The sequence below is a fragment of the Bos taurus genome, chromosome 4 (assembly GCF_002263795.3).
Source record: "Bos taurus isolate L1 Dominette 01449 registration number 42190680 breed Hereford chromosome 4, ARS-UCD2.0, whole genome shotgun sequence".
Classification (NCBI taxonomy): Eukaryota; Metazoa; Chordata; class Mammalia; order Artiodactyla; family Bovidae; genus Bos; species Bos taurus.
This window is the reverse complement of record NC_037331.1, coordinates 13462661-13486300: the sequence shown is the minus strand read 5'-3', so window position 1 is coordinate 13486300 and position 23640 is coordinate 13462661. Positions and strand designations below refer to the sequence as shown.

Genomic DNA, 23640 nt, shown 5'->3' with positions numbered 1-23640 from the left:
TGACAGGACAGTGTGCTTTTCATTGATAATAGTAATTATCTTTATATCATCACTTTTTTCATTGAAGATGCTTGTACTAGGCACTTCATATTAATCATTGGATTTAAATTAAATCTTATGTCAGTACAAATGTTCCTCACTGGTTTTGGAGAGGAACTTGAGGTGCAGAGATTTTAAGAACTTTGCCCAACATACGGTAGTTAAGTGGCAGAATAATGATCTGAGCCCAGGTTTCTGACTCTGCAGCCTGTATTCTTGCTCTTGCAGTATCCTGGCCATTGATGTGGAGTTGGCAGAATTCAGATATAGAGCCACATTTGAGATGATATATTTTGACTATTTCTTTGAATGCAGTATACCTCTTCTCATCCTCTTTGAGAGGACTTGCATGTAGATGTGCATAAGTGTGTGTGTGTGTGTGTGTGTGTAACTGAATCACTTTGCTGTACACCTAAAATTAATGCAGTCTTGTAAATCAAATACAGTTGAGTAGAAAAGCTTTTTTTTTTTTTAATGCTCTCTTATACTATCTAGACAGCATGGAAAATTGCTTTGTTTCTCAGTGGAGGGAGAGAGAAGGGGGAGGGGGGAACCCTTCCCCTAAGCATCAGGAGTGCCAAGCTTGTCTCACATGAGTTTACATGAATTTATGTTTCTTGAGTGATATGAAAGCTCTCAAGATATAGGAATTTATTTTTAAATAACCTTGAATTGGTAGTGCCTCTAGCTACCTGAGAGAAGAACACAAGTTTTCTCAAGAGGAACCCACCCTGAGCTCAGATGTTAAAGAATTTTCATAGATAATGTTCCAAGGAAAATGAGCAGCTCTTAAACATCTCAAATCACACAAGGAAATGAGACACTTTAAAAAGAGGTGGCAGACGCAACCTGACAGCATTTTAAACCTTCAAAGATTCAAAATTTCAAAATTATTGTAACTATAAAGTGAATTTTTTTAATGTAGAAGTGAAAATATTTATGATGATTGAAATTTAAAATTCAACATTTCAAAATTCTGCCTTTAACAGCCAATTAAATGCAGCTGAAGAGAGAATTAGTGAACGTGAAGATAAGAGAATTACTTGGAATAGAGACATAGAGTGGTACACAGGGAATTGTGAGCTGGTTTAATATGGGTATAAACAAAAACCAGGAGGAAATGATGGCTGAAAATTCTCTGCAACTATTGGAAGCTATCAATCTAGAGATTCAAGAAGTACAGCAAATCCCAATCTGGATAAATTAATCCAGACTAGACATATCGGAATGAAGCTGCTAAACACTGAAGCTGAAGAGAAGCTGAAGGGTGGCTGGAGAGGAAAGCAGATTGTCTTTAAAGGGGAACAGTTGAACTGTTGGCTAACTTAGAAGCAGGAACAGAGGAAGCTGGAAGTCATTTGAATGACATTGTCAGTGTGTACAGAAAAAAAAAAAAGCCTTTCAACCTAGAATTCTGTGGCCTCTGAAAATGTCTTCCAGGAACAGGGTAAAATGAAGATATTTTTTTAGACTAGCAAAACTCCGAAAACATATCATTGGTAGAATCTTCCCAAAGGAAATTCTAGAATGCACTTCAGGTAAGACGAAAGTGATTCCAGCTGATAGTTTGGAGATGGACCAAGGGATGAACAGCAAAGAAAGTGGTAAATATTTACTCTAAATGACTTTGCCTGAATTTAAATGTAATGTCTATATATAATGGTAATTATAATGCTTAATGTAAGTTGAGCTAGAATTAAATACATAACCATAAGATGCAGTTGCTTGTAATTTAAATAGTCTAATGTGTAAGTATCATATAAGAGGAAGGTGAAGACTACAGAGTATTAAAATGTTCAGGATCTAAACCTGGGGACTAGAAACAGAGTGTGCAGCTTGTAAATGAGTAGCATGGAGAAGCTGGGGGCAAAGAAGGCAAGAAAGGAAAGAAAAATTGAAAACATGGGGCAGAAAGATTAAAAACATGGGACATAGTTTACAGATGAGCTTTGTGAAGAAGACAAGACGTGTTTGAGACTAAAGTCTCATGTGGTAAAGCTCTCCATCCCATCTGAATGATGAGCATCACTGATGGCCAAGCAACATGCAATGGTAGAGGACTAGAGAATTACACCTGGCACAGGTGTGGCATTTCCTACCCAAATCCCTCAAGTTGTCAAGGTGCTTTTGTTAGGACTGCAATGAAATTAAAGAGACACCAATATCCTAAAAGTCCCTGGACGAAAGAAAGCAAAGAATAAGCATTGAGATTGTATATACAGGTTGACGTTAATTTCAGCGTCACATACATGGAGTCTCCGGTTGTTGACTGGTTGATTCGGCTTTAACACCAGTGACACAGCATAACGGGCGAGGCGCCAGTGGTGTTTCTCAGTAAGATGCTGAAATGCTCCCTTTTCAAATCCTTAACTGTCCCTTGACTGGGTGGGAGAGGTGCTGCCAGGTTGAGTATCCAAGGGTTAACTCGCTTGGGAGAAACCAAGAGGAATGCTCAAGGATCAAGACATGACATGCCGCCCATTGTTTGCAGCTCCAGGATCAAAATATACAATTATACATGCCAAATAAATTCTAAACCTGGAAGGCAGGAAAAGAGGGGTGGCTCTGCCTACAGGTGCCAGAAGCATTAAATAACCTTCCCAGACAAGGTGCACCACTGTTGGCCTGAAGGCTGCAGGGTCCCCCCAGTCTGGCATTTTCCCTCGTGTTAGACAATGTGAATTCACTGCAGGAGTCTCTGTTAAGCCTCCGTCTCCCAGACCTGCTGGCTCCTGGTGCTGGGCCCTGACACAGAGGTGCCTTTGTGAGTGTAATTACCTTCCCCTGTATTAGAAGGAGTCTGTTTGGAGTTCTGTTTGTAGGTGCAGCTAGAATAGGCAGGAATTAGCATGTGAAAAGATCTGCCCTGGCCCTGACTTCTTTATCAGCCACCATCCTTCAGGATTTTTTCCCCTGCCTCGGATTATCGGGCAGGTGTGATACCATCCAAGATGAAGAGCTTTCAAAGAAGGAGAAAGACACTGGAGATAGCAACGTGTATGTGTGTGTAAAATACAAATCCTGTTGTGTTACATCTTTAGACAATTTCATGCCAGACAGAGCTGGCAGAGTAAACTTGGGTGGATGATTCCAGCAACTTAAGAACTGATTAAAGTTCCCTTGGGCTTTCACCATGGTGTTCACATCAGAAAAAAAAAAAAAAATGAGACGCAAAACAAATAATTCCTTTACCCTGGCTGTGCTGTGGCCAGCGTCTCTAAACTGTCTAATTGTCCTGTCCATCATGGACTATTAACGTGGGGATAAGTGAAGTTCCTAGACCTTATCAAATAGAATGGTGATCGAGAGACTCTGGATGGATATGGGGTTGGAATGGAGCCAGAGTTGATAATTAACCTAGATCTGAGTTTTGATTCTACTTCATTCACATATAGGTCTCCCCTAAGATGCCTTTTACTGTTCCTGTGTGTTATTAGTGGGTCTTTTATTAACAAGAAGAAAAAAAAAAAACACATAATTTCCCGTTTTTGGTGAAAGAGTGCTTTAATGGAGAATAAGAAAATTTGATGATTGCATTTTTCATATATTAATTTCCCCCAAGTGATTTTACTGTGTGTACAAAGGAAATTCGGGGCCAGCCAGGGAATGTCTGAGGGCAGAGCTGTCTAGAGCAGGGAAATCTGTGGATTTTTCTTACGGGGAGGAACATTTAAAGATTTATTTTGGGTGGTACACCCTTTGTCATTTATTAATTTTTTAATGGCCAAAGTACTTAATTTTGTGTTGCTGACGCAGGTTTTTGGGCAGCATGGAATGTTTCCCTTTATTATTAAATATAAGGTTGCCTGTTCAGAATGGGTAACGACTTAGTAAAAACTGTACGTGGGGCAAGTAGCGTTTGAGTCAAACAGGTTTCTGTTTTGATGTAGGACGGGAGAAGGGGTGTTCACCACAACGCGAAGGATTTACCAAGGAATCTGGGAAACATTCTCAGTGCTGGAACTTGAAAAGCCTCCCTCACGTCCGGCCTCTCTCCGTGGTGCGGGAGCAACAGGTCAGGTGTTGCCTGAGGCAGCCTTACAAATCGGCACCTGCCTTTGTGCCTAGACCTGAAGGAAGTGGTAGGGAAAGGAGACCAGGGAAATTTAATAAGTCTGTGCCTTTTTCCTCAACCCTTTTCAGAGTTAGCTTTCCTTGGGAATTGGGCTTTAACGCCTGGCATGTGAGAGAGGCGAGGGGCACGTCATGGCTAGGGAGAAGCCGTGGGCTGCCAAGAGATGCCCAAGCAGGTGCCAGGAAAGGCAGGGACCACAGACCTCCTCGTCCCCACCAGTCCTCACACTTGCACTGGATTTGATACTTTACCTGGGACTTTAATAATTATTTCCTTGTGGATTCCCAAACCCCTGTTCCCCTGCCTGCCCCAAAGCAGGCAACCTTTGGTCACCCTTTTTGGTAGAAGTGGAAGATTTCGCCTTTAACTTTCCTCCGTGCTCCTCTATCGCCCGGCCATATAGCCCCAGGAGATGGTACATCTGTTAGGCCCCAGGGCCCCTTCATAACTCACTCAATGGAAAGTAGAGTTTTTAAAGGTTTTCATTTGTGGACAAGACATCCCTGCTTCTATGGAGCAGAGATGGTGGCTGTTCCACAAAATATCTTTATTCTTCCATTCTTCTCTTCTCTTCCTTTTTTTTTTTTTTTCAGATAATCAGAAACCTAAAACCTCTTACAGGGTCTCACCTTGGCTCCAGCACGTGTAACTTATCTGACCACATGGTTGATCCCTGGTAGAAAAAGAGATAACAAATTCCCGACCCTTTTTTCCTTTCATGTTTCACAGTATAGCTCCGCCTTTTCCTCCGATGGGTTTTGTTTGTTCATTGTGTTTTGATCAAGTCATTTTTCTTCTTAGTCATCTGGAACTGTTTTCAAACATCTCTTAAAGCATACTACACCTCTTGTTAGTCTCTTGTTCTCACAGTGATACATGGCTTATTGCCATGATTTCAGGAAGGCAGAGTTCCTTCTCGGGAAAACCCAGCTGCTTCTTCACTTCGCCTTACTCTTCTGTGTCAGAGTAAGGGATGTTTCTAATTTCAGATCACATATTGGTGTATCCCAAGCCTCTCATTTCTCCTTTTAGTTGTGGTGTTTTCTATGGGAGTTGGCAAAGCCAAATCCGTGTCACCAGGAATGTGTCTTAGGCCCTAACAGCCAAGGCGTTTGTTGTTTTCTAAATTAAATCAGATGTAGTTTCTGGCTGTACTCTGAAGTAGGCAACAGTGATCCAGGCAGACAGAAGAGCATGCAGCGATCTCAGGATAGCGTCGAGGAGGCGTAGACAGTGTGATGTGTGTGTGCTCAGTCGTGTCTGACTCCGCAACCCCATGGACAGGGCCCTCTGTCCATGGGATTCTCCAGGCAAGAATACTGGAGTAGGTTGCCATTTTTTCCTCCAGGGAATCTTCCTGACCCAGGGATTGAACCCGCATCCCTTGAGGCTCCTGCATTGGCAGATGGGTTCTTTACCACCTTGCCCCTGGGAAGGCCAGACAGTGTGGGGCCGTGTGGAATCCACTCCTTGTCTGTTTTCTACTTACTTTGAAAGAGTGGTGTTTGGGTTTAAATGAATGAAGAGGAGGTATGTAAGAGCTCGCTGTGCCTAGCTTAACCGTCATCAAAGAAGATGCAGAGTGATAGGTGTGCCTTGACTGGTCAGATGAATGAGGCTTTCACTGAGAGGAATCAGGCTGCCCAGGAGACGAACATGGGACAGGGAAGCCATTGCAAAGCCTTGACAAAGGTGAGAATACCGGGTCTAATCCATGGGACAGCCAAAACCATGGTGACGGTGGAGTTTTTGAAACAGCACATAGAAAAGAAATGTAGGCGTTTTGGCTAAGGCTATGTTAGACCATATCACCCCTCACTTGCCCACAGAAAAGAAAACCAGATAGCATGAGCCGAAGGAGAAGAAAAGGTGTAAATGAACCACAGAAACAGGATCCCAGATGTGGAATGGTTGTTACTATTACTTTTGAAGGTGGCGCTCCGAAACATATATGGTAGTTGTACTGTTTATCAGTTGTTAATATTCTCCTGTATTGTCTGAGATCAGCACTTAATACTTTATAATCAGAGAGGAAAATAGGTTAAAGGGAAAATATTACCAGTAGTATTACCAGCGCATATAGACTAGAGTGCTATAGATACAAAGATTCGGGAGATGAGGTCAATAGTTAAAAACTAATAGATTAGTAAAAAGCAAGCTTTGTGTGAGGAGTGACATCGCTCTAAACAGTTACTCCAAAGTGACTTGTTTAGGAAGTCAGTAAAATGGCACTGTTTCGTTTTGCTTTTTTTAACCATACAGAGGGAGTCAAACATGAAGAAGTTTTAACTGATCTTAATTTGAGATGGTCATTTGGTATCTAATTTGAATGTCTCCTGGACAGACTCTGCTTGTGAGCAAATAGGGAAGAGAACTTACAGGCAGGTTTGGAGGCAAAATAGGGAAGAGGAAGTGAAAATAGACAAACAAATGAGTAACAATATTACCCCTACACAGGAACTCCCCAGATTATAATCTTTAAAAAAACAAATCGTTAGGAAAGGATTGAATGCTGCATGGATACTGGTGTTACCCTGTACTTTTTCCTCTTGAAAAAACTGGGCGAGATGGCAAAAACTCGAGCATCCTGCATTTTGGACCCGTCTCTGGCACTGCCTCCAAGGAAGTCCCTTGAGCAAGTCAACAGCAAGTCCCTTAATAAATATGCAGTTGATAGGTTAACTGTCCTGGGCATCATTTTGCACATGTATAAAATGAGGAATTTGGCTCTGATGAATGCTGTGGTTCTTCTTTTCAGTTAGTCATTTAACAGGTTGGGGTTAACAGAAGTGTGGGCTGATTGGCCACATGTGATAGAGATATGTCCTTTATTTATTTATTTAGAATATCTGTACTCACAGTGGGCAGAGGCAGCTTATTAACACATCCATGGGTGAGTTGGTTGAATAACAGCCAACATGACAGAATCCAGATTCCAAGCATTTGTTCCACTTAGAAGGATGGGCCAAACCAGGATGAAGTTTAATAGGATTAAACATAAAGCCCTGCTTATGTTACTTGTTTAGGGCAATCAATTAAGTTACAGTAGACCTATGTTAATAGCAGTTCCTATGAAAAAGACTAAGGGTTTTATTACCCACAATCTCAGTGTGAGTCAGGAGTATAATTTGGATGTTAGAGAAGGAAAGGCTACGATAACAGATGTGTAGTGTTAAGGAGCTTTGACAGACTGAAGCCTGGCATCAGGCTAATAGCCGAGATCCAACATCACTAGACCTCAATAAATGTCACTGGGCTTGGCTAGATCTGTGGAATCGAATGGATTCATTCCTGTCTTTGAAGAATCTCTCAATTTGGTGAAAATTTTTAGGTATTAGAAATCTGTGAAAGAAATGGTGTTGAAAAGGGGGGCTTCCTTCCCATTGAGCCTACCTAAAACACATTATATGTCTTGTGGTTTTTGGTAGAATTTTATATCATATTTCTGGGCATGCATCAATTTTCAAGGCCTCCCCATAGCATTATTTTGGCACCAGAAATGATTTGGTGAAGACCTTGCCTTAGCTGCTAATTGTTCTACACAGAGCTCTTAAATGTACAGGAATTATTATAAACATCTTAAGGTTTTAGTACAGGCATTTATCAACATTTCATAGACCCTGGAGAGTAGGGTAAGTACATGAATAAATTGGGGGATCCATGAACCCCTTGAAAAGGTATATAATTTTTTACATATGTGTAATTTTTTCTGGGAAAAAATCCAACATTTTCATGAGAGTCTCAAAAACAATACAAAAAACAACCCCCTTGCCCTGCCACCTCTATAATTTGCCCACTTCCAGGTGTATAACGAAGAGGCATCTTGATTGTTGATGCCTACCTTCTGAGAACAAATCCTCCTTGAAATGCCAGTGACCTGCCCTCAGTTAGGGATTTAAAAGGATGTTGCAGGCAGAGTTCCAAAACCGTTTTCACCAAAATCTTACCCTGAGAATAAGGAAGAACTCTCCCTTCTTGCTCATACCATGCAATAAAATGCTTTATTTTAAATTACAAAATTCTGACTTATTACTTGCAGAATCCGGGTTATGTATACTTTTTTCCATTCCCCTTTCAGCTTGTAAGTACACATTTGGTCTTCTCCAGGAATATTTTGTTCTGAGGGAAGTTCCAAAGAAGCTTGATCTTCTCAATGGGATATGTGTTTCATGTGGTTTCTCTTCCTTTGCAAACACACAGGGTGCCAAAGCTTGCTTTCTGCGGGACATTCCTTTCTCGGCCATCTACTTCCCGTGCTACGCTCATGTGAAGGCAGCCCTTGCAAACGAAGATGGGCAGATCAGCCCTGGAAGCCTGCTCTTAGCTGGCGCCATAGCCGGTGAGTGTCCTTGGAGCTCTGCTCCCGCCCATGCCCGTGCGCCGGGGTCTTTGCTTAGTTCCTGATGTGAGATGGCCAGAGATTGCTTTGAAGAGCTCCTGAAAAGAAAGGAAAGAAGTGAATCTTACTTCTGGCAGATCTGGCTGTTAGACAAGCTTCATTCGTTAACTACCTCCCCGCCTACCACCACCAAAAAAAAAAGTGGGGGGAGGGGCTCGTTAAAGATCGGTGCATTTTGTAACATTGTCAGATTCCAATTCAAGCTCATGTCCTTTCGTGGGTTTCATTTACTAGTGTAAGAACAAGAACTATTCCCTCAGACTTTTTTTTTTTAAATGTTAATGTGAGAAAAAGAAAGTGAAGTCACTCAGTCGTGTCCAGCTCTTTGTGACCCCATGGACTGTAGCCCACTAGGCTCCTCCATCCATGGAATTTTCCAGGCAAGAGTACTGGAGTGGGGTGCTGTTTCCTTCTCCAGGGGATCTTCTCGACCCAGGGGTTGAACCCGGCTCTCCCACATTGTGGGCAGACACTTTACCGTCTGAGCCACCAGGGAATCCCTTAAATGTCAATACCTGAGCCCTAAAAGTGTCTGACCGAAGTAATACATAAAAGCTCATCCAGGAAATTTAAGCAATAGTTATCCTCATCGAGAGAAAAGAAATGTAGTGGAACTGGAAGCTGCTTGGGTCCGATTCCAGCTAGCTGTGTAAGGTTATAAGATTGGAGTTTGTGCATGTACTGAATCTCAGCGAGAAGTGACTGTCTTCTCTAGTGCTACTGTGCAAGTATGAAAGGAAGAAAACAGATGCGGAAGTTGGCTTTTCCATTCCCAATGTAAATCCCTTGAGGAAATCTGGTTATAGCCCCAACAGGAATGACTGTGCTCTTTGAGGCGGCTCCTTGTTTAGAGACTCCAAGGGTAGAACAATCTGGATTATCTCCCCGGGCGGTGACAAACATGTAATGAGCTAACAGACCTTGAGGCAGTCATGGGGTGCCTGGCTTCAAAGTTTCCACACAGGGGGTGCTCTCCTCAGACGTGTGGCTTGCCTCTCTGGAGACCTACCCCCTGCTTTGAGAAACTTTCTCCAGTCTTGTGACCCCCTGTGTCCTGCCTGTAGCCTGAGGAGCCCTGGAGGCAGGAACCCCTGGAACTACTCTTTAAATTCCTACTATTCTGTTGGGTGCTGTGCTCAGTCATGTCCATCTTGAACCCAGGTCTCCTGCATTGCAGGCAGATTCTTTACCATCTGAGCCACAAGCTCACGAAGTGAAGGCGTTAGTTGCTCAGTTGTGTCTGACTCTTCACGACCCCTTGGGCTATAGCCCACTAGGCTCTTCTGTCCATAGGATTCTCCAGGCAAGAATACTGGAGTGGGTTGCCATTTCCTTCTCCAGGGGATCTTCCTGACCCAGGGATCAAACCCGGGTCTCCTACATTTCAGGCAGATTCTTTACCATCTGAGTCACCAGTTCAGTTCAGTTCAGTCGCTCAGTCGTGTCCAACTCTTTGCAACCCCATGAATCGCAGCACGCCAGGCCTCCCTGTCCATCACCAACTCCCAGAGTTCACTCAGACTCACGTCCATCGAGTCAGTGCTGCCGTCCAGGCATCTCATCCTCTGTCGTCCCCTTCTCCTCCTGCCCCCAATCCCTCCCAGCATCAGGGTCTTTTCCAATGAGTCAACTCTTCACATGAGATGGCCAAAGTACTGGAGTTTCAGCTTTAGCATCCTTCCTTCCAGATAAATCCCAGGGCTGATCTCCTTCAGAATGGACTGGTTGGATCTCCTTGCTGTCCAAGGGACTCTCAAGAGTCTTCTCCAGCACCACAGTTCAAAGCAGTCAATTCTTTGACGCTCAGCTTTCTTCCAGTCCAACTCTCACATCCATACATGACCACTGGAAAAACCATAGCCTTGACTAGATGGACCTTTGTTGGCAAAGTAATGTCTCTGCTTTTCAATATGCTATCTAGGTTGGTCATAACTTCCAAGGAGTAAGCGTCTTTTAATTTCATGGCTGCAGTCACCATCTGCAGTGATTTTGGAGCCCCCAAAAATAAAGTCTGACACTGTTTCCACTGTTTCCCCATCTATTTGCCATGAAGTGATGGGACCGGATGCCATGATCTTCGTTTTCTGAATGTTGAGTTTTAAGCCAACTTTTTCACTCTCCTCTTTCACCTTCATCAAGAAGCTTTTTATTTTTAGTTCCTCTTCATTTTCTGCCATATGGGTGGTATCATCTGCATATCTGAGGTTATTGATATTTCTCCCGGCAATCTTGATTCCAGCTTGTGCTTCTTCCAGCCCAGCATTTCTCATGATGTACTCTGCATATATGTTAAATAAGCAGGGTGACAAAGCCTTAAATTCTTGGTTAATCGTTTTTCTTCAAAGGTGGTGATATTACTGTATGAGGCAGGGTTGTCCTTCCCTCGCAGCTCAGGAAGCCTTATTATATGAATCCACAGTGAGATTACTCTACCTACATCAGAAAATCATGATTTTATAACTAGAGCATAGAATTCCCAGTTTTAATGCCTGTTTGGCCACATTGACTCACTGTCTCCTTTATATGTCATTTACAGATGTATAAATGATAATGTTTTGAGCCCAAAGGTTATAATACCATTTAATTCAAATCACTTACCCAAAATAAGTGAGAAACTTACCAGCTTACCAGTAGGACCTACTGGGGAAAACTAGCATACCACTTAGAATCCACCTGCCAGTGTAGGAGCCATGGGTTCAATCCCTGCATTGGGAAGATCCCCTGGAGCAGAAAGTGGCACCCCACTCCAGTATTCTTGCCTGGAAAATCCCATGGATAGAGGAGCCTGGAGGGCTACAGTCCATGGGGTCGCCAAAGAGTGGGACACGATTTAGAGACTAAACAACAACAACTCCATTATTCTATGAACCTAAGATAATCATCATTTAACATTTTTGCTCATTTCTGCCCCTTGGGTGGTTTTTAACAGGGCTGTGATCACACTGTGGGTATGTTATTCACTCACTATCATTTCTGAAGCGTTGGTCACCATCATGGCAAAATGAAAGACGGCAGGTGCTGTGGGCTCAGGCTATCTAGGTTCAAATTCCAGTTTCCCCACTGAAAGCTATGTGACCCAAATGAGTTACTTAATGTCTCTCTGTTTGTTTCTCCACCTATGGATGGAGCTATGAATAGTCTTAGTCTCATAAGACTATTATAAAGATCAAGTGAATTAATAGGTACAAAGATCCAGGAAAGAACCTGGGACATAATAAGTATTTTTATTATTTTTAAATTTTTTTCTATTAAGTATTTTTGAATGTTCAGTACTAGTATTAATTTTCTTAATTTAAAACTTTGTAAACGAAATTTTTAATTGCCGCATGCTTACATCATCGTCAATCTTAGATGATAAACTTTTTTTCAGAAAAAATGTAAATACATAATATTGTTAAACATCTTTGTGCATAAGACTTTTCTCTGTTTTAGATCATTTCTTTGGGAGACGTAAATTCTCTGAAATGAGTTTACTGGTGAAAAAAAAAAAATATATATATATATTATTTAAAGGCATACTGGTTTATATCCCCATGCTGCTATTATTTTAGCCCTCTAACCATCCTATCATCTTTCAGAGTTGTTCTCCAGATACCATCTGTATTAGTTATTGGTTACCACATAACACATTATGCCAAAACTTACCAGCTTAAAACAACATATGTTTATTATGCCAGGATCTGTGGGTCAGGAGCAGCTTCTGTGGGTGCCCTCTAGCTCAAGTCTGTTGTAGGGATGTCAGCCAGGGCTCCGGAAGGCCTGGCCGGGGTGGAGGAAGCATTTTCAGGATGGCTCGGTCACATGGCGTTGGCTGGTCCATTGATTCCTTGCCACGTGGCCGCTCTGTGGCTCCTTGGGTGTCCTCATGCCACGGCCGCTGGCTTCCCCCAGAGCAAGGTGAGGGAGGGGTAGGAGAGAAGAAGAGAAAGCAGAAGTTGCAGTGTCTTTATGAACAGTCGCACCCCTTCATTTCCACACTGTCCCATCGGTCATTCTGATCAGCCTCTGTAATGTCACGGAGACGACAGAGAGGCAGAGGTCAGAACATCAGGAGGGGAAGACCACTGAGGCCCATTTGGGAGCGAGCTGCACTGTGACCATGGAAGGACTCCTTCCATCTTACTGTCCACCTCCCCTTCCCTGTAAGGCAGGGTGATATGTAAGACAGAGGTTGTCATTGGTGTTTTTCTCAGAAGGACAGATCAGCCACAAAGCTTGATGATCTTGAATATTCCACAAGTCTGTATCAACTGTGTAAGGAGAACTGAGCTACTTCCTTAATTTCATAACAAATATCAGAAGCCATGGCAAATGTCATGACCTCCAGTCTCATTAAAATTAAGAAGGTTTTGGTTACCCTGTTTTTGAGCCTTGTTTTGGAGGTGCCAGTCAGTATGGTAAACGTGAAAGGGAAGTAACAGTCATAAGTATTAGAAGAAATGAGTCTGTCATTATTTGAAAATGATTATTTACCTGAAAATCCAAATTAAAATACCTAAAAATGAATCGGGAGAGGACATGTTGATGGGGTGCATAGTCACAAAGCCTGGGGAGTAGGTAGGTTCCAAGGCCAAAGAGATCTCTGTTATCATTAAGAGAAAGGAGGGAATCTGATCTCAAAATAAGCTGTAAGGAGTAGTAATTGACCACTAACTTATTTATTATGAGAAATGTCTCAGTACTACTTTTATGTGACAGAATAAACATTTTTATACAAAATATAATTTTTATATTTTATACTTCAGTTGATCTCTTATACAGGCTACATATATTTTTTGTTGGACAATGCTGTTATACATAAGATCCATCTGGGTTCAGTGAATATGATTTTCCCCTTTTATGTTTTGACAGGAATTTTAGTTATTCAGTAATTATTACCTGACTTTCTCCAAAAAATTTGTTTTGATTTAAAGTTAGGTTGCTTTAGTAATATGCAACTTTTTAACATAACAGGTGGTTGTCGGTATCTTAAAATGTAGAGAATATTACAGTTTTTTGGGTCTGTGTATATCTGGTTATTGGAGAAGGCAGTGGCACCCCACTCCAGTACTCTTGCCTGGAAAATCCATGGACAGAGGAGCCTGGTGGGCTGCAGTCCGTGGGGTTGCTAAGAGTTGGACACGACTGAGCGACTTGACTTTCACTTTCTCTTTCATGCATTGGAGAAGGAAATGGCAATCCACTCGAGTGTTCTTACCTGGAGAATCCCAGGACGGCGGAGCCTGGTGGGCTGCCGTCTATGGGGTCGCACAGAGTCGGAGACGACTGAAGCGACTTAGCATATCTGGTTATAAACTTGGAAGATCTTTAAATACTGGGAACATCTCTCTTAATTCACAGGATTGGGTTAAGACTAACGGCTGTTTGAATTTATGTTCATTAGCCAAAGTGCTTCACGTGTCAGAAGGTGAGGGTTGATGCCAGGGACCTGAAATTAAGGAACCAAGGTCTAATTCACTCTAATTAAGTGTTGCTTTTTTGATTAAAGAAGGGCATTTCAAAGTGCTTTATGGATAATATCAAATGAAGGATATCTAATACTTATCAAATATTACAGAGCAGCTCATCCCAGAGGGTCTTAATTTCAGAGTGCTGAGGTAGAGGAACAAGTCAGACTGCAGTGATGGTCCTGTGATCGTTGAATTAATTAGTTTAAGTAGCAATTCAGAAATATCTTTAACAGCTGTTGAAAGTACAGATACGGGAGAGTTATGAGTGTGACTGATCACGATGCTTTCACAAATGTATTAGAAGAATTGAGTTAGGAGAAAAGTACCATTGGCACATAATTATATAAAATATAGCAATTTTTAAATTATGTAGACATAGAGCTTAGGATAATTTAAAGCAATTCTTAGATCCTTAAAAAAAAACAAGTAGTAGAGAAGGTGGATAAAGGTAATGGACTGAGCATGTTCATTGATCTTGCCTCGCAGATACCTTAAAATGTTAGAAAATAGTTTCCATAAATCCTTATTAGTACTAGCCTTCAGAAGACAGCCAATCCAAACTTGAAATGACAAAAAAATGCCATAGCCCAAAATACAGGCAGGAGAAGCTGCTCTTATTAATGTCAGATCAGTTCAGTTCAGTCGCTCAGTCCAGTTCAGTCGCTCAGTCATGTCCGACTCTTTGCGACCCCATGGACTGCAGCACACTAGGCTTCCCTGTCCATCACCAACTCCTGGAGTTGACAAACTCATGTCCATTGAGTCAGTGATGCCGTCCAACCATCTCATCCTCTGTTGTCCCTTTCTCCTTCCGCCTTCAATCTTTCCCAGCATCAGGGTCTCTTCAAATGAGTCAGTTCTTCACATCAAGTAGCCAAAGTATTGGAGTTTCAGCTTCAACATCAGTCCTTCCAATGAATATTCAGGACTGAACTCCTTTAGGATGGGCTGGTTGGATCTCCTTGCTGTCCAAGGGACTCTTCAAGAGTCTTCTCCAACACCACAGTTCAAAAGCATCAATTTTTTAGTGCTCGGCTTTCTTTATAGTCCACCTCTCACATCCATACATGACAACTGGAAAAACCATAGCTTTGACTACACGGAACTTTGTCAGCAAAGTAATGTCTCTGCTTTTTAATATGCTTTCTAGGTTGGTTATAACTTTTCTTCCAAGGAGCAAGTGTCTTTTAATTTCATGGCTTCAGTCACCATCTGCAGTGATTTTGGAGCCCAGAAAATAAAGTCTGTCACTGTTTCCATTGAATTGTTTCCAGTCTGATTTGGAACAGACTGGTTCCAATCGGGAAAGGAGTACATCAAGGCTGTGTACTGTCACCCTGCTTATTTAACTTATATGAGGAGTACATCATGAGAAATGCTGGGCTAGATGAAGCACAAGCTGGAATCCAGACTGCCCGGAGAAATATCAATAACCTCAGATATGCAGATGACACCACCCTTATGGCAGAAAGCAAAGAAGTAAAGAGCCTCTTGATGAAAGTGAAAGAGGAGAGTGAAAAAGTTGGCTTAAAACTCAACATTCAGAAAACTAAGATCATGGCATCTGGTCCCATCACTTCATGGCAAATAGATGGGGAAACTGGAAACAGTGGCTGACTTTATTTTGGGGGGCTCCAACATCACTGTAGATGGTGACTGCAGCCATGAAATTAAAAGACACTTGCTCCTTGGAAGAAAAGTCATGACCAACCTAGACAGCATATTAAAAAACAGAGACATTACTTTGCCGACAAAGGTCCATCTAGTCAAGGCTATGGTTTTTCCAGTAGTCAGTCATGTATGGATGTGAGAGTTGGACTGTGAAGAAAGCTGAGCGCTGAAGAACTGATGCTTTTGAACTGTGGTGTTGGAGAAGACTCTTGAGAGTCCCTTGGACTGTAAGGAGATCCAACCAGCCCATCCTAAAGGAGATTAGTCCTGAATATTCATTGGAAGGACTGATATTGTAGCTGAAACTCCAATACTTTGGCCACCTGATGTGAAGAACTGACTCATTTGAAAAGACCCTGATGCTGGGAAAGATTGAAGGCAGGAGGAGAAAGGGATGACAGAGGATGAGATGGTTGGATGTCATACCGGCTCAATAGACATGAGTCTGAGTAAACCCCGGGAGTTGGTGATGGACAGGGAAGCCTGGTGTGCTGCAGTCCATGGGGTTGCAAAGAGTCAGAAACAGCAAGTGACCTGAACTGTTTCCCCATCTATTTGACATGAAGTGATGGGACCGGTTGCCATGATCTTAGTTTTCTGAATGTTGAGTTTTAAGCCAACTTTTTCACTCTCCTCTTTCACTTTCATCAAAAGGCTTTTTAGTTCTTCTTCGCTTTCTGCCATAAAGCAAAGTGTCATCTGCATAACTGAGGTTATTGATATTTCTCCAGGCAGTCTTGATTCCAGCTTGTGCTTCATCCAGCCCAGGATTTCTCATGATGTACTCTGCATATAAATTAAATAAGCAAGGTAAAAATACACAGCCTTGACGTACTCCTTTCCCAATTTGGAACCAGTCTGTTGTTCCATGTCCAGTTCTAACCGTTGCTTTCTGACCTGCATACAGATTTCTCAGGAGGCAAGTCAGGTGGTCTGGTGTTCCCATCTCTTTAAGAATTTTCCTCAGTTTGTTGCGATCCACACAGTCAAAGGCTTTGGCATAGTCAATAAAGCAGAAGTAGATGTTTTTCTGGAACTCTCTCACTTTTTCAGTGATCCAACAGATGTTGGCAATTGCTCTCTGGTTTGTCTGCCTTTTCTAAATCCAGCTTGAACATCTGGAAGTTCACGGTTCATGTACTGTTGAAGCCTAGCTTAGAGAATTTTGAGCATTACCTTTCTTTGGGATTGGAATGAAAACTGACCTTTTCCAGTCCTGTGGCCACTGCTGAGTTTTCCAAATTTGCTGGCTTATTGAGTGCAGCACTTTCACAGCATCATCTTTTAGGATTTGAAATAGCTCAACTGGAATTCTATCTCCTCTACTAGCTTTGTTCATAATGATGCTTCCTAAGGCCCACTTGACTGCATTCCAGGATGTCTGGCTCTAGGTGAGTGATCACACCATCGTGGTTATCTGGGTCATGAAGATCTTTTTTGTACAGTTCTTCTGTGTATTCTTGCCATCTCTTCTTAATATCATCTGCTTCCGTTAGGTCCATACCATTTCTGTCCTTTATTGTCAGATCAGAACCAGATAATTTGAACCTCCAAGTGAACAATGGATAAAATGCCTGGAGTGTGGGAGGGAGGTTGTAGGGTAAATGGTTAACACGAGTTAAGGAACTTCATTTACTGCGGGAAGGTCGGCTTGCTCCTCTCTCTTCTCCTTTTTATGTGAAGGCAATATTTGAATCCCCGCTAAAAGCCTAGAGCTGTGTTCTAAAGAAAGGAAACACTTACCTGGAGAGGGCAGTTGTAAAGAACGGAGACCAGGGCAAGGTTTATGGTAATTCCAGACCTTAACCAAAGTCACAGGGAGGGGGAGAAATGAACTAATGGCATCTCTTCCAAAGAAGGGTAGGAAATAATTCCTTCTACGCCCAGCGTGAAGCATCCCACGTGCAGGACTTGGAAGGTCCCTGCCCTGTAGGCCTATCTTTAACTCCTGTCCAGTTGCCAGGCCTCACCCATTTCACAAAACCTGTGTCACCAGCCCTGTGGGTGAGGCTGACCCAGGTGCAGCGGGAGCCGTCCACAGCACTCATCAGCCTGGCCTTTGAACTTGAATGCCAGTAGACAGCCAGGGGTCCTCAGACAAGAAGGAGCAATAAGCTAAGTATGTAGAAGAATGACAGAGAAAGCAGGCCATTCAGGGAACAGAGCAGAACTTTTAAGAACTATAATTAAGGTCCTCAGATTTGAAAGAAACAACCAGTCAGGAAGCTTTCTCGAAAGTTAATGAAAAGATGGCTAGAATTAAAAGTCCATAGAAAAACACCAGATTTGACACATGGGAAATAAAGGCGTGGGAGAAAAGAAACAAAACCCTCTAGAATATGGATCACAAATGGGGCTTCCCAGGTGGCTCACTGATGAAGAATCCGCCTGCAATGCCAGAGATGTGCGTTCGATCCCTGGGTCAGGAAGATCCCCTGGAGCAGGAAATGGCAACCCACTCCAGTATTCTTGCCTGGGAAATCCCATGGACAGAAAGAGCCCAGCGTGCTATGGTCCTTGGGGTCACAAAGAGTTGGACATGACTGAGCAACTGTACATGGATCATAAGTACAGAGATGAGAAATAATAGAAGATTTAAGAGAGATGTAAGATGAGCCCAGGAGGTCTAACGTCTGTTTAGTAGGACTTACCCAGGGAGAAGGATAAGGAAAAGAGGACAGAAAACAAACCAATAATGGAAGACTGGCTGCTCGTCCATGGTGCCGGTTCCCTCACAACCAGAGGGGAGGGCGTGAACTGGTCTCCTTCCCAGTGGGTGCACTCGCCTTCAGGAGTGAGTGCCAGTCCCAAGGGGGTCCCTCCCAGCCAGGGCTCAGGGACCCCCACAGACCTCTGGGAGGCAAAAGGAATGTAAGAGAATTTAAGAAAGAGGAGAATGTGGGATGTACCAAACTGAGCAAATCAAAGTTAAACCCTAGAGTCGGTCTGAATAACTGCTCACTTTGGTTTGTGTTTTTTATCCAGGAAGGGTCACTGGGAGGCAGGCAACAGAAAGGAAGACAAAGCTGGGGGGCGGGTGAGGCGCCGGGTCCTCAACTTGCAGAGAAGACGTCAGGGCTCATCAGTTGCACACACTGAAACTGTCACACCTGTGCAGCAAACACATTATTCAGTTGAACTGAGTCAGGAAAGGGTGAAATCAAAAGGGAAGCACCTAGAAGCAGAGAAAATAAAAACTGGAACCCCAACCCAGGATGGCCGGAATCACCTCCGAGCCACCGCTGAATGCCTTCAGTGCCCCCAGTGAAAGCTAACACTTTTAGCTAAGTTGTGAAAGGAAATCTAGTCATTTGAAGTTTGAGAAAACAGTGACATAGAAAGATGGAAAGAGAATGGATGGAAAAATATGTACCTGGCAAATACCAACGATAAGCAAGTGTAGCAATATTAATGTCAAACTGAATGGAATTCAGGGTTTAAAAACAGCTTTCAGAGGCACAGAGGCGTATTTCACACTTACATAAAATTCACCAAGGAGCCTCACTGTAGTATCGACATAATGTTGTCTTATAAAACCTCAAGTTAGAAGTATGACGATAATGTGATATTTTCTCTTTCTAAATGAAAATCTTTATGCTTTTCTTAGCAACTGATACATCATGTAGATAATGTACATAAGGGTGCAAAGGGATTTTGGCAAACTCTTAACCTTGATTCCCAAATAAATAGCTGTTAACTTTTGTGTCCCATAAACAGAGAAGCAATTTTTTTTTTACAAATACTAATGGAATATTTGTTAAAATTAAGGCTGACTCCCCCCAGATTTGTTTTTGTTTTTTTTTTTTTTTGGTCTTATATGTTTATTGGTCTTTGCTGGGGTCTTTTTTTTGAGGCACAGGTTATATATAGTATTATATGTTTCATACGTACAGCATAGTGATTCACAATTTTTAAAGGTTATATTCCATTTGTAATTATTGTAAAATATTGGCTATATCCCCTGTGTTATACAATAATATGTCCTTGTACCAAAGTTGTATTTTGCCAATCATGCTTTCTTTTTGTGGTAAACAAACTTCTCCTGTCTAGCTACTGGGCAGCCCCTTAAAGAGTTATCATTTTTTTGATTGGCTGGAGAACATCCCTGTCATACATAGTACGCGGTCCGAAGATCTCATCATGTGTCTCATCACTGAAGCATCAGGTGTGAGGTGGGTCCCGTCCCTGCTTCCTAGCCTCCTCTTGCTCTCCCATCTTTGGGACCAGAGGAAACTTGACCTCTTGATCAGCGTCATCTTATCCTTAAGCAAGCCGGAAGAAACCAGGCAAAGTTGCTTCGAGCCTTTTCCATCCCTGATCCCCCAAATCAACACACGTCCGGAAGCCAAGCTCTTCCTGGTAAATGCTGCCTTCCCGGCCTAGCTGTGGAGCAGCCTGATGTTGTTCTCCCGGTGAATTTAGCAAGTCTCCACACCAGAAATCCCGTCCACAGGGATGTACTCCGCCCCTCCGCAGCCCTAGCAGCTGTCCTCCAGGGAGAGGTGGGAGCTGGTGGTAGAGAGGATGAGAGTCCTGTGCAGGCTGCCCCGTTTCCAGCACCTGCCCCCACTTCACACACACGCACCCACACACCCCAATCAGTTTTGCCAGACAGCTTATTAAACATCTTACACGTTTCCCTTAGCATTCTTATTCCACTGATCAGTGTCTTTCCTCCCTGCCCTCCCCAGTACTTCTCTCTCTTTTCATAGCAAGTAGCTATTTATGAAAACTACCCTAACTGAAGGAAACTTGTTACCCATTTTATTGCTTGTGTGTCTTTCACAGTCACACTCTGCCATGCCTGCCCACCCTTGTAAGAAGGATTTTATTACATGTCTAAAGCAGACAGCCTTGCTAAACTCTTTCTAAACCAGGAAGTGAAACAAAATTGGTGGTGTGAACACAGTGGGTTTCTAAGCATTTTTCATGTTTCCTTCCATTATGTTGGAGGATAAATTCCTGGCTTAAAGTTAAAATAATTCCTCTAAGCTAATAGGAAATTCAGTATGACTTATCCAGTGAAGCGCTGGATATAAAGCGAGCTTTTTCACATGCAAAGATGCCATGTGTTTCATAAAAACCGTTCAGATGAATGGTTGAGGAGCCTTGGGAAAGATGGAAGAGGAGAAGATACCGCTTAGCGATACAAATGCAAACGTGTACTATGCGGATTCCCCCGGGCGTGCACGCACACCCTGTAACTTTAAAGCTGTCTCTTAGAAGGATGAGATGGAGCTGCGAGCCAGACCACGTTGGTTTGGACCGAAATTCTTACAGAATTATTAAGCCTTAAAAAAAGCAAAGGAGATTTATGCATCTGCATTTGACCAATTTGGTTTGGAATAGGTTCATAATGGAAAAGTAATAAAACCATAAGAGACAGTGTCTTCTGAGTACAGTCTCGCTTTTAAAAAATCTAAACATGGGCTGCCCCAGTTTGGATAAAATGACTGTAGAAAAATTTCCCATTGGTAATTCTGGGAGGGTTTTGTTGTTGTCGTTGTTGCTGTTTTCTTTTTCATTGATTATCAGCCAGTATAAATTTTAAGATTTCTGGCAGATATTTTTTTCGGGAGATGTCAGTCATAGGAAAGAGGAGTCCTAAAGTATTATCTGTGGGTGCCTCCCCCTCAGGTCACCCCCCCTTCACACATGCATACACACACACACACACACACACACACACACACACACACACAATGTTTGTTTAGCTATCAGTAAAGTCTTTTCTGGTGTAACCGGAGAGGTTAGGGTTTGGAGGGTGCGAGTGGTTGAATGTGTGTGAGAAGGCACCTCCGCTGACTGCCAGCAGCCGCAGAGAAGCAGGAAGAGGAAACGGATAACAAGCTTCACCTCTGAAAAATCAGACCCAATAACTCTGATTTCAACAGGAAAGCAAAAAAAAAGGTAAAACAACAACAACAGAAAAAACCCCCAAAATCGTTCTCCATTTGTTTTCAACCATTTGAAGTTGTGTTGATCTATAATTCCTGAGACTGTAAGAATATAAGCGTGACAGATGGAGGTTGGTGGTCTGGGGACGGAGAGGCGAGGCGTGTACTCCATTAGGTGTGGTGGAGCCTCCAAGCCTGCGGACCAGAGTCACAGCTGCCTTTCCCAGAGGCGACAGCGAACAGGCCTTTGGCTCGATCCCAGCCTTAGCTTTCTTTCCACGGCCGGCAGTGCACGGCACAGTTGCTTTTACGCAGTGAGAGCGTGACCCGACTGCAAAGGTGTTGTCTTTTCTGGCAGGTATGCCTGCAGCCTCACTGGTGACCCCTGCTGATGTCATCAAGACGCGATTACAGGTGGCCGCCCGGGCTGGCCAGACCACTTACAGCGGAGTGATAGATTGCTTTCGGAAGATCCTGCGCGAGGAAGGCCCGAAAGCTTTGTGGAAAGGGGCTGGCGGTATGGAGATAATTTGCTCTTAATTAAACCTTTGGTATCAGGCGAAGTTTTAAAATCTTAACCCATGTCCTTTACTTCCTATTCTCCCCCCAAGCTCGTGTGTTTCGGTCCTCCCCCCAGTTTGGTGTGACTTTGCTGACCTATGAATTGCTCCAGCGATGGTTCTACATTGATTTCGGAGGAGTGTAAGTAGCTTGCTAAACTTCAGCTGCTTCTAATACTCTGTGGTCATCCAGAAAGGTATGTCCTTTTAGTCCCTGTGATGAAGTAGAAGAGACGTAGGAAAATACTGAAATCATGTTATCAGATTCATTTCCAAAGGGAACATACAAGTAACCAGAATTCCACAACTCCTCTATGATCCAGATGTTAGCAGTTTTTGAATGTTGCTTTTACCAAGTTAAACAAAAACCCTCAGGTTCTCACTCTATTTTCCCTTCTTGTAGGAAACCCATGGGATCAGAGCCAGTTCCTAAATCCAGGATCACCCTGCCTGCTCCCAATCCTGATCACGTTGGGGGCTACAAACTGGCAGTTGCAACATTTGCAGGGATTGAAAACAAATTTGGACTTTACCTACCTCTCTTCAAGCCGTCAGCATCTACCTCACAAGCCATGGGTGGAGGCCCGTAGGAGGCCTGGCACCCACCGGGCCATCGCTGCGTCTCTGGTGCGACTGTTGGAGAGAACACCCCATCCCAATGGAAACACTTCATCCCTGTCACTTCCATCTCCTGTTTAAATTCAAGTTGAGGCTTTTGATAAGGTGAAATCATTCCTTTTTCTGTGTGTTTTCCTAACTAGATCATTGTGAAATTATTCATAGTTATTCTTTGGGCCTCTTCTCACAAACCTGTGCTGGTACCTGACATCTCCTGGGATTTGGCCAACATTAACCTGATCTGGAGGAAGAAGCAAGTCTGAATAGGAATTAGAACCATTCTCCTCAGATTAGGATGACAGCCCAGAAGAAGCTGCTAAGAAGCAATCATGGTGCTCCGAGCAAGTGCTCCTGTGCAGGAGACTGGGTGCATCTTTATAAAAAGAGAAAAAAACACTGGAAGAAACAAAAACATTATCAGAAATAGCCAGCCGGGCTTCAGATTCTAAAGGCACACTAATTCTGACTCTGGATTATATTATGAAGCTTTGATGTGAAACATGTTGTTTTGTAATGAAAACCACATTGAAGATGTTTAATAATCATATTCTGTTACTGGTACCCAGGCTACCAGGGGGGAGGTCTTTGTACTTTAGAGAAAGTACTCTTGGCTCTGCACTCGACGGATGGAGAAACCCAGAGACACAGCCCCGCTCCTGGCTTGGAATGACTGCTTGTAGGAGGCACACGTGCTGACCACCGCCTGTTTCAGTAAACACTGCAGAAAAACACGTGCCCTCCGTTACTGATACCTACCCTCGCCCCTCCCAGCCCTCCGTAGTTGGCATCCATTTGCTTTTAAAATCCACTTTATCTTGAATCATGGAAAAATGCATTGTAATATGCATTTTTATTTAATTTGTGGTGCCTCGAACAATGGTCAGAAGGCTCGTGTGTCTGTGCGGAAGGAAATAAACTATTTTTAAAGCTA

At 42.9% G+C, this 23640-nt stretch overlaps 1 protein-coding gene and 1 long non-coding RNA gene across 4 annotated transcripts in view; one reads left to right on the top strand and one right to left on the bottom strand.

Annotated features, from left to right (window-relative positions):
• The window catches only part of SLC25A13 (solute carrier family 25 member 13), a 229505-nt gene extending 205865 nt beyond the window's left edge, over positions 1–23640 (top strand). For all 3 annotated transcript variants that reach the window (XM_024990984.2, XM_024990983.2, XM_010804017.3), the window contains 4 exons: positions 8315–8453; positions 21890–22048; positions 22143–22233; positions 22495–23640. In XM_024990984.2, the coding sequence (XP_024846752.1) occupies positions 8315–8453; positions 21890–22048; positions 22143–22233; positions 22495–22681 (576 nt within the window). In that variant the 3' untranslated portion in view covers positions 22682–23640. The remainder of the gene's footprint in view (positions 1–8314; positions 8454–21889; positions 22049–22142; positions 22234–22494) is intronic.
• Positions 8087–15858, bottom strand: LOC101909690 (uncharacterized). Its single transcript, XR_805944.4, has 2 exons — positions 12159–15858; positions 8087–8551 (listed from the first exon to the last, which is right to left on the bottom strand). It is a non-coding gene; the product is annotated as an uncharacterized lncRNA (long non-coding RNA).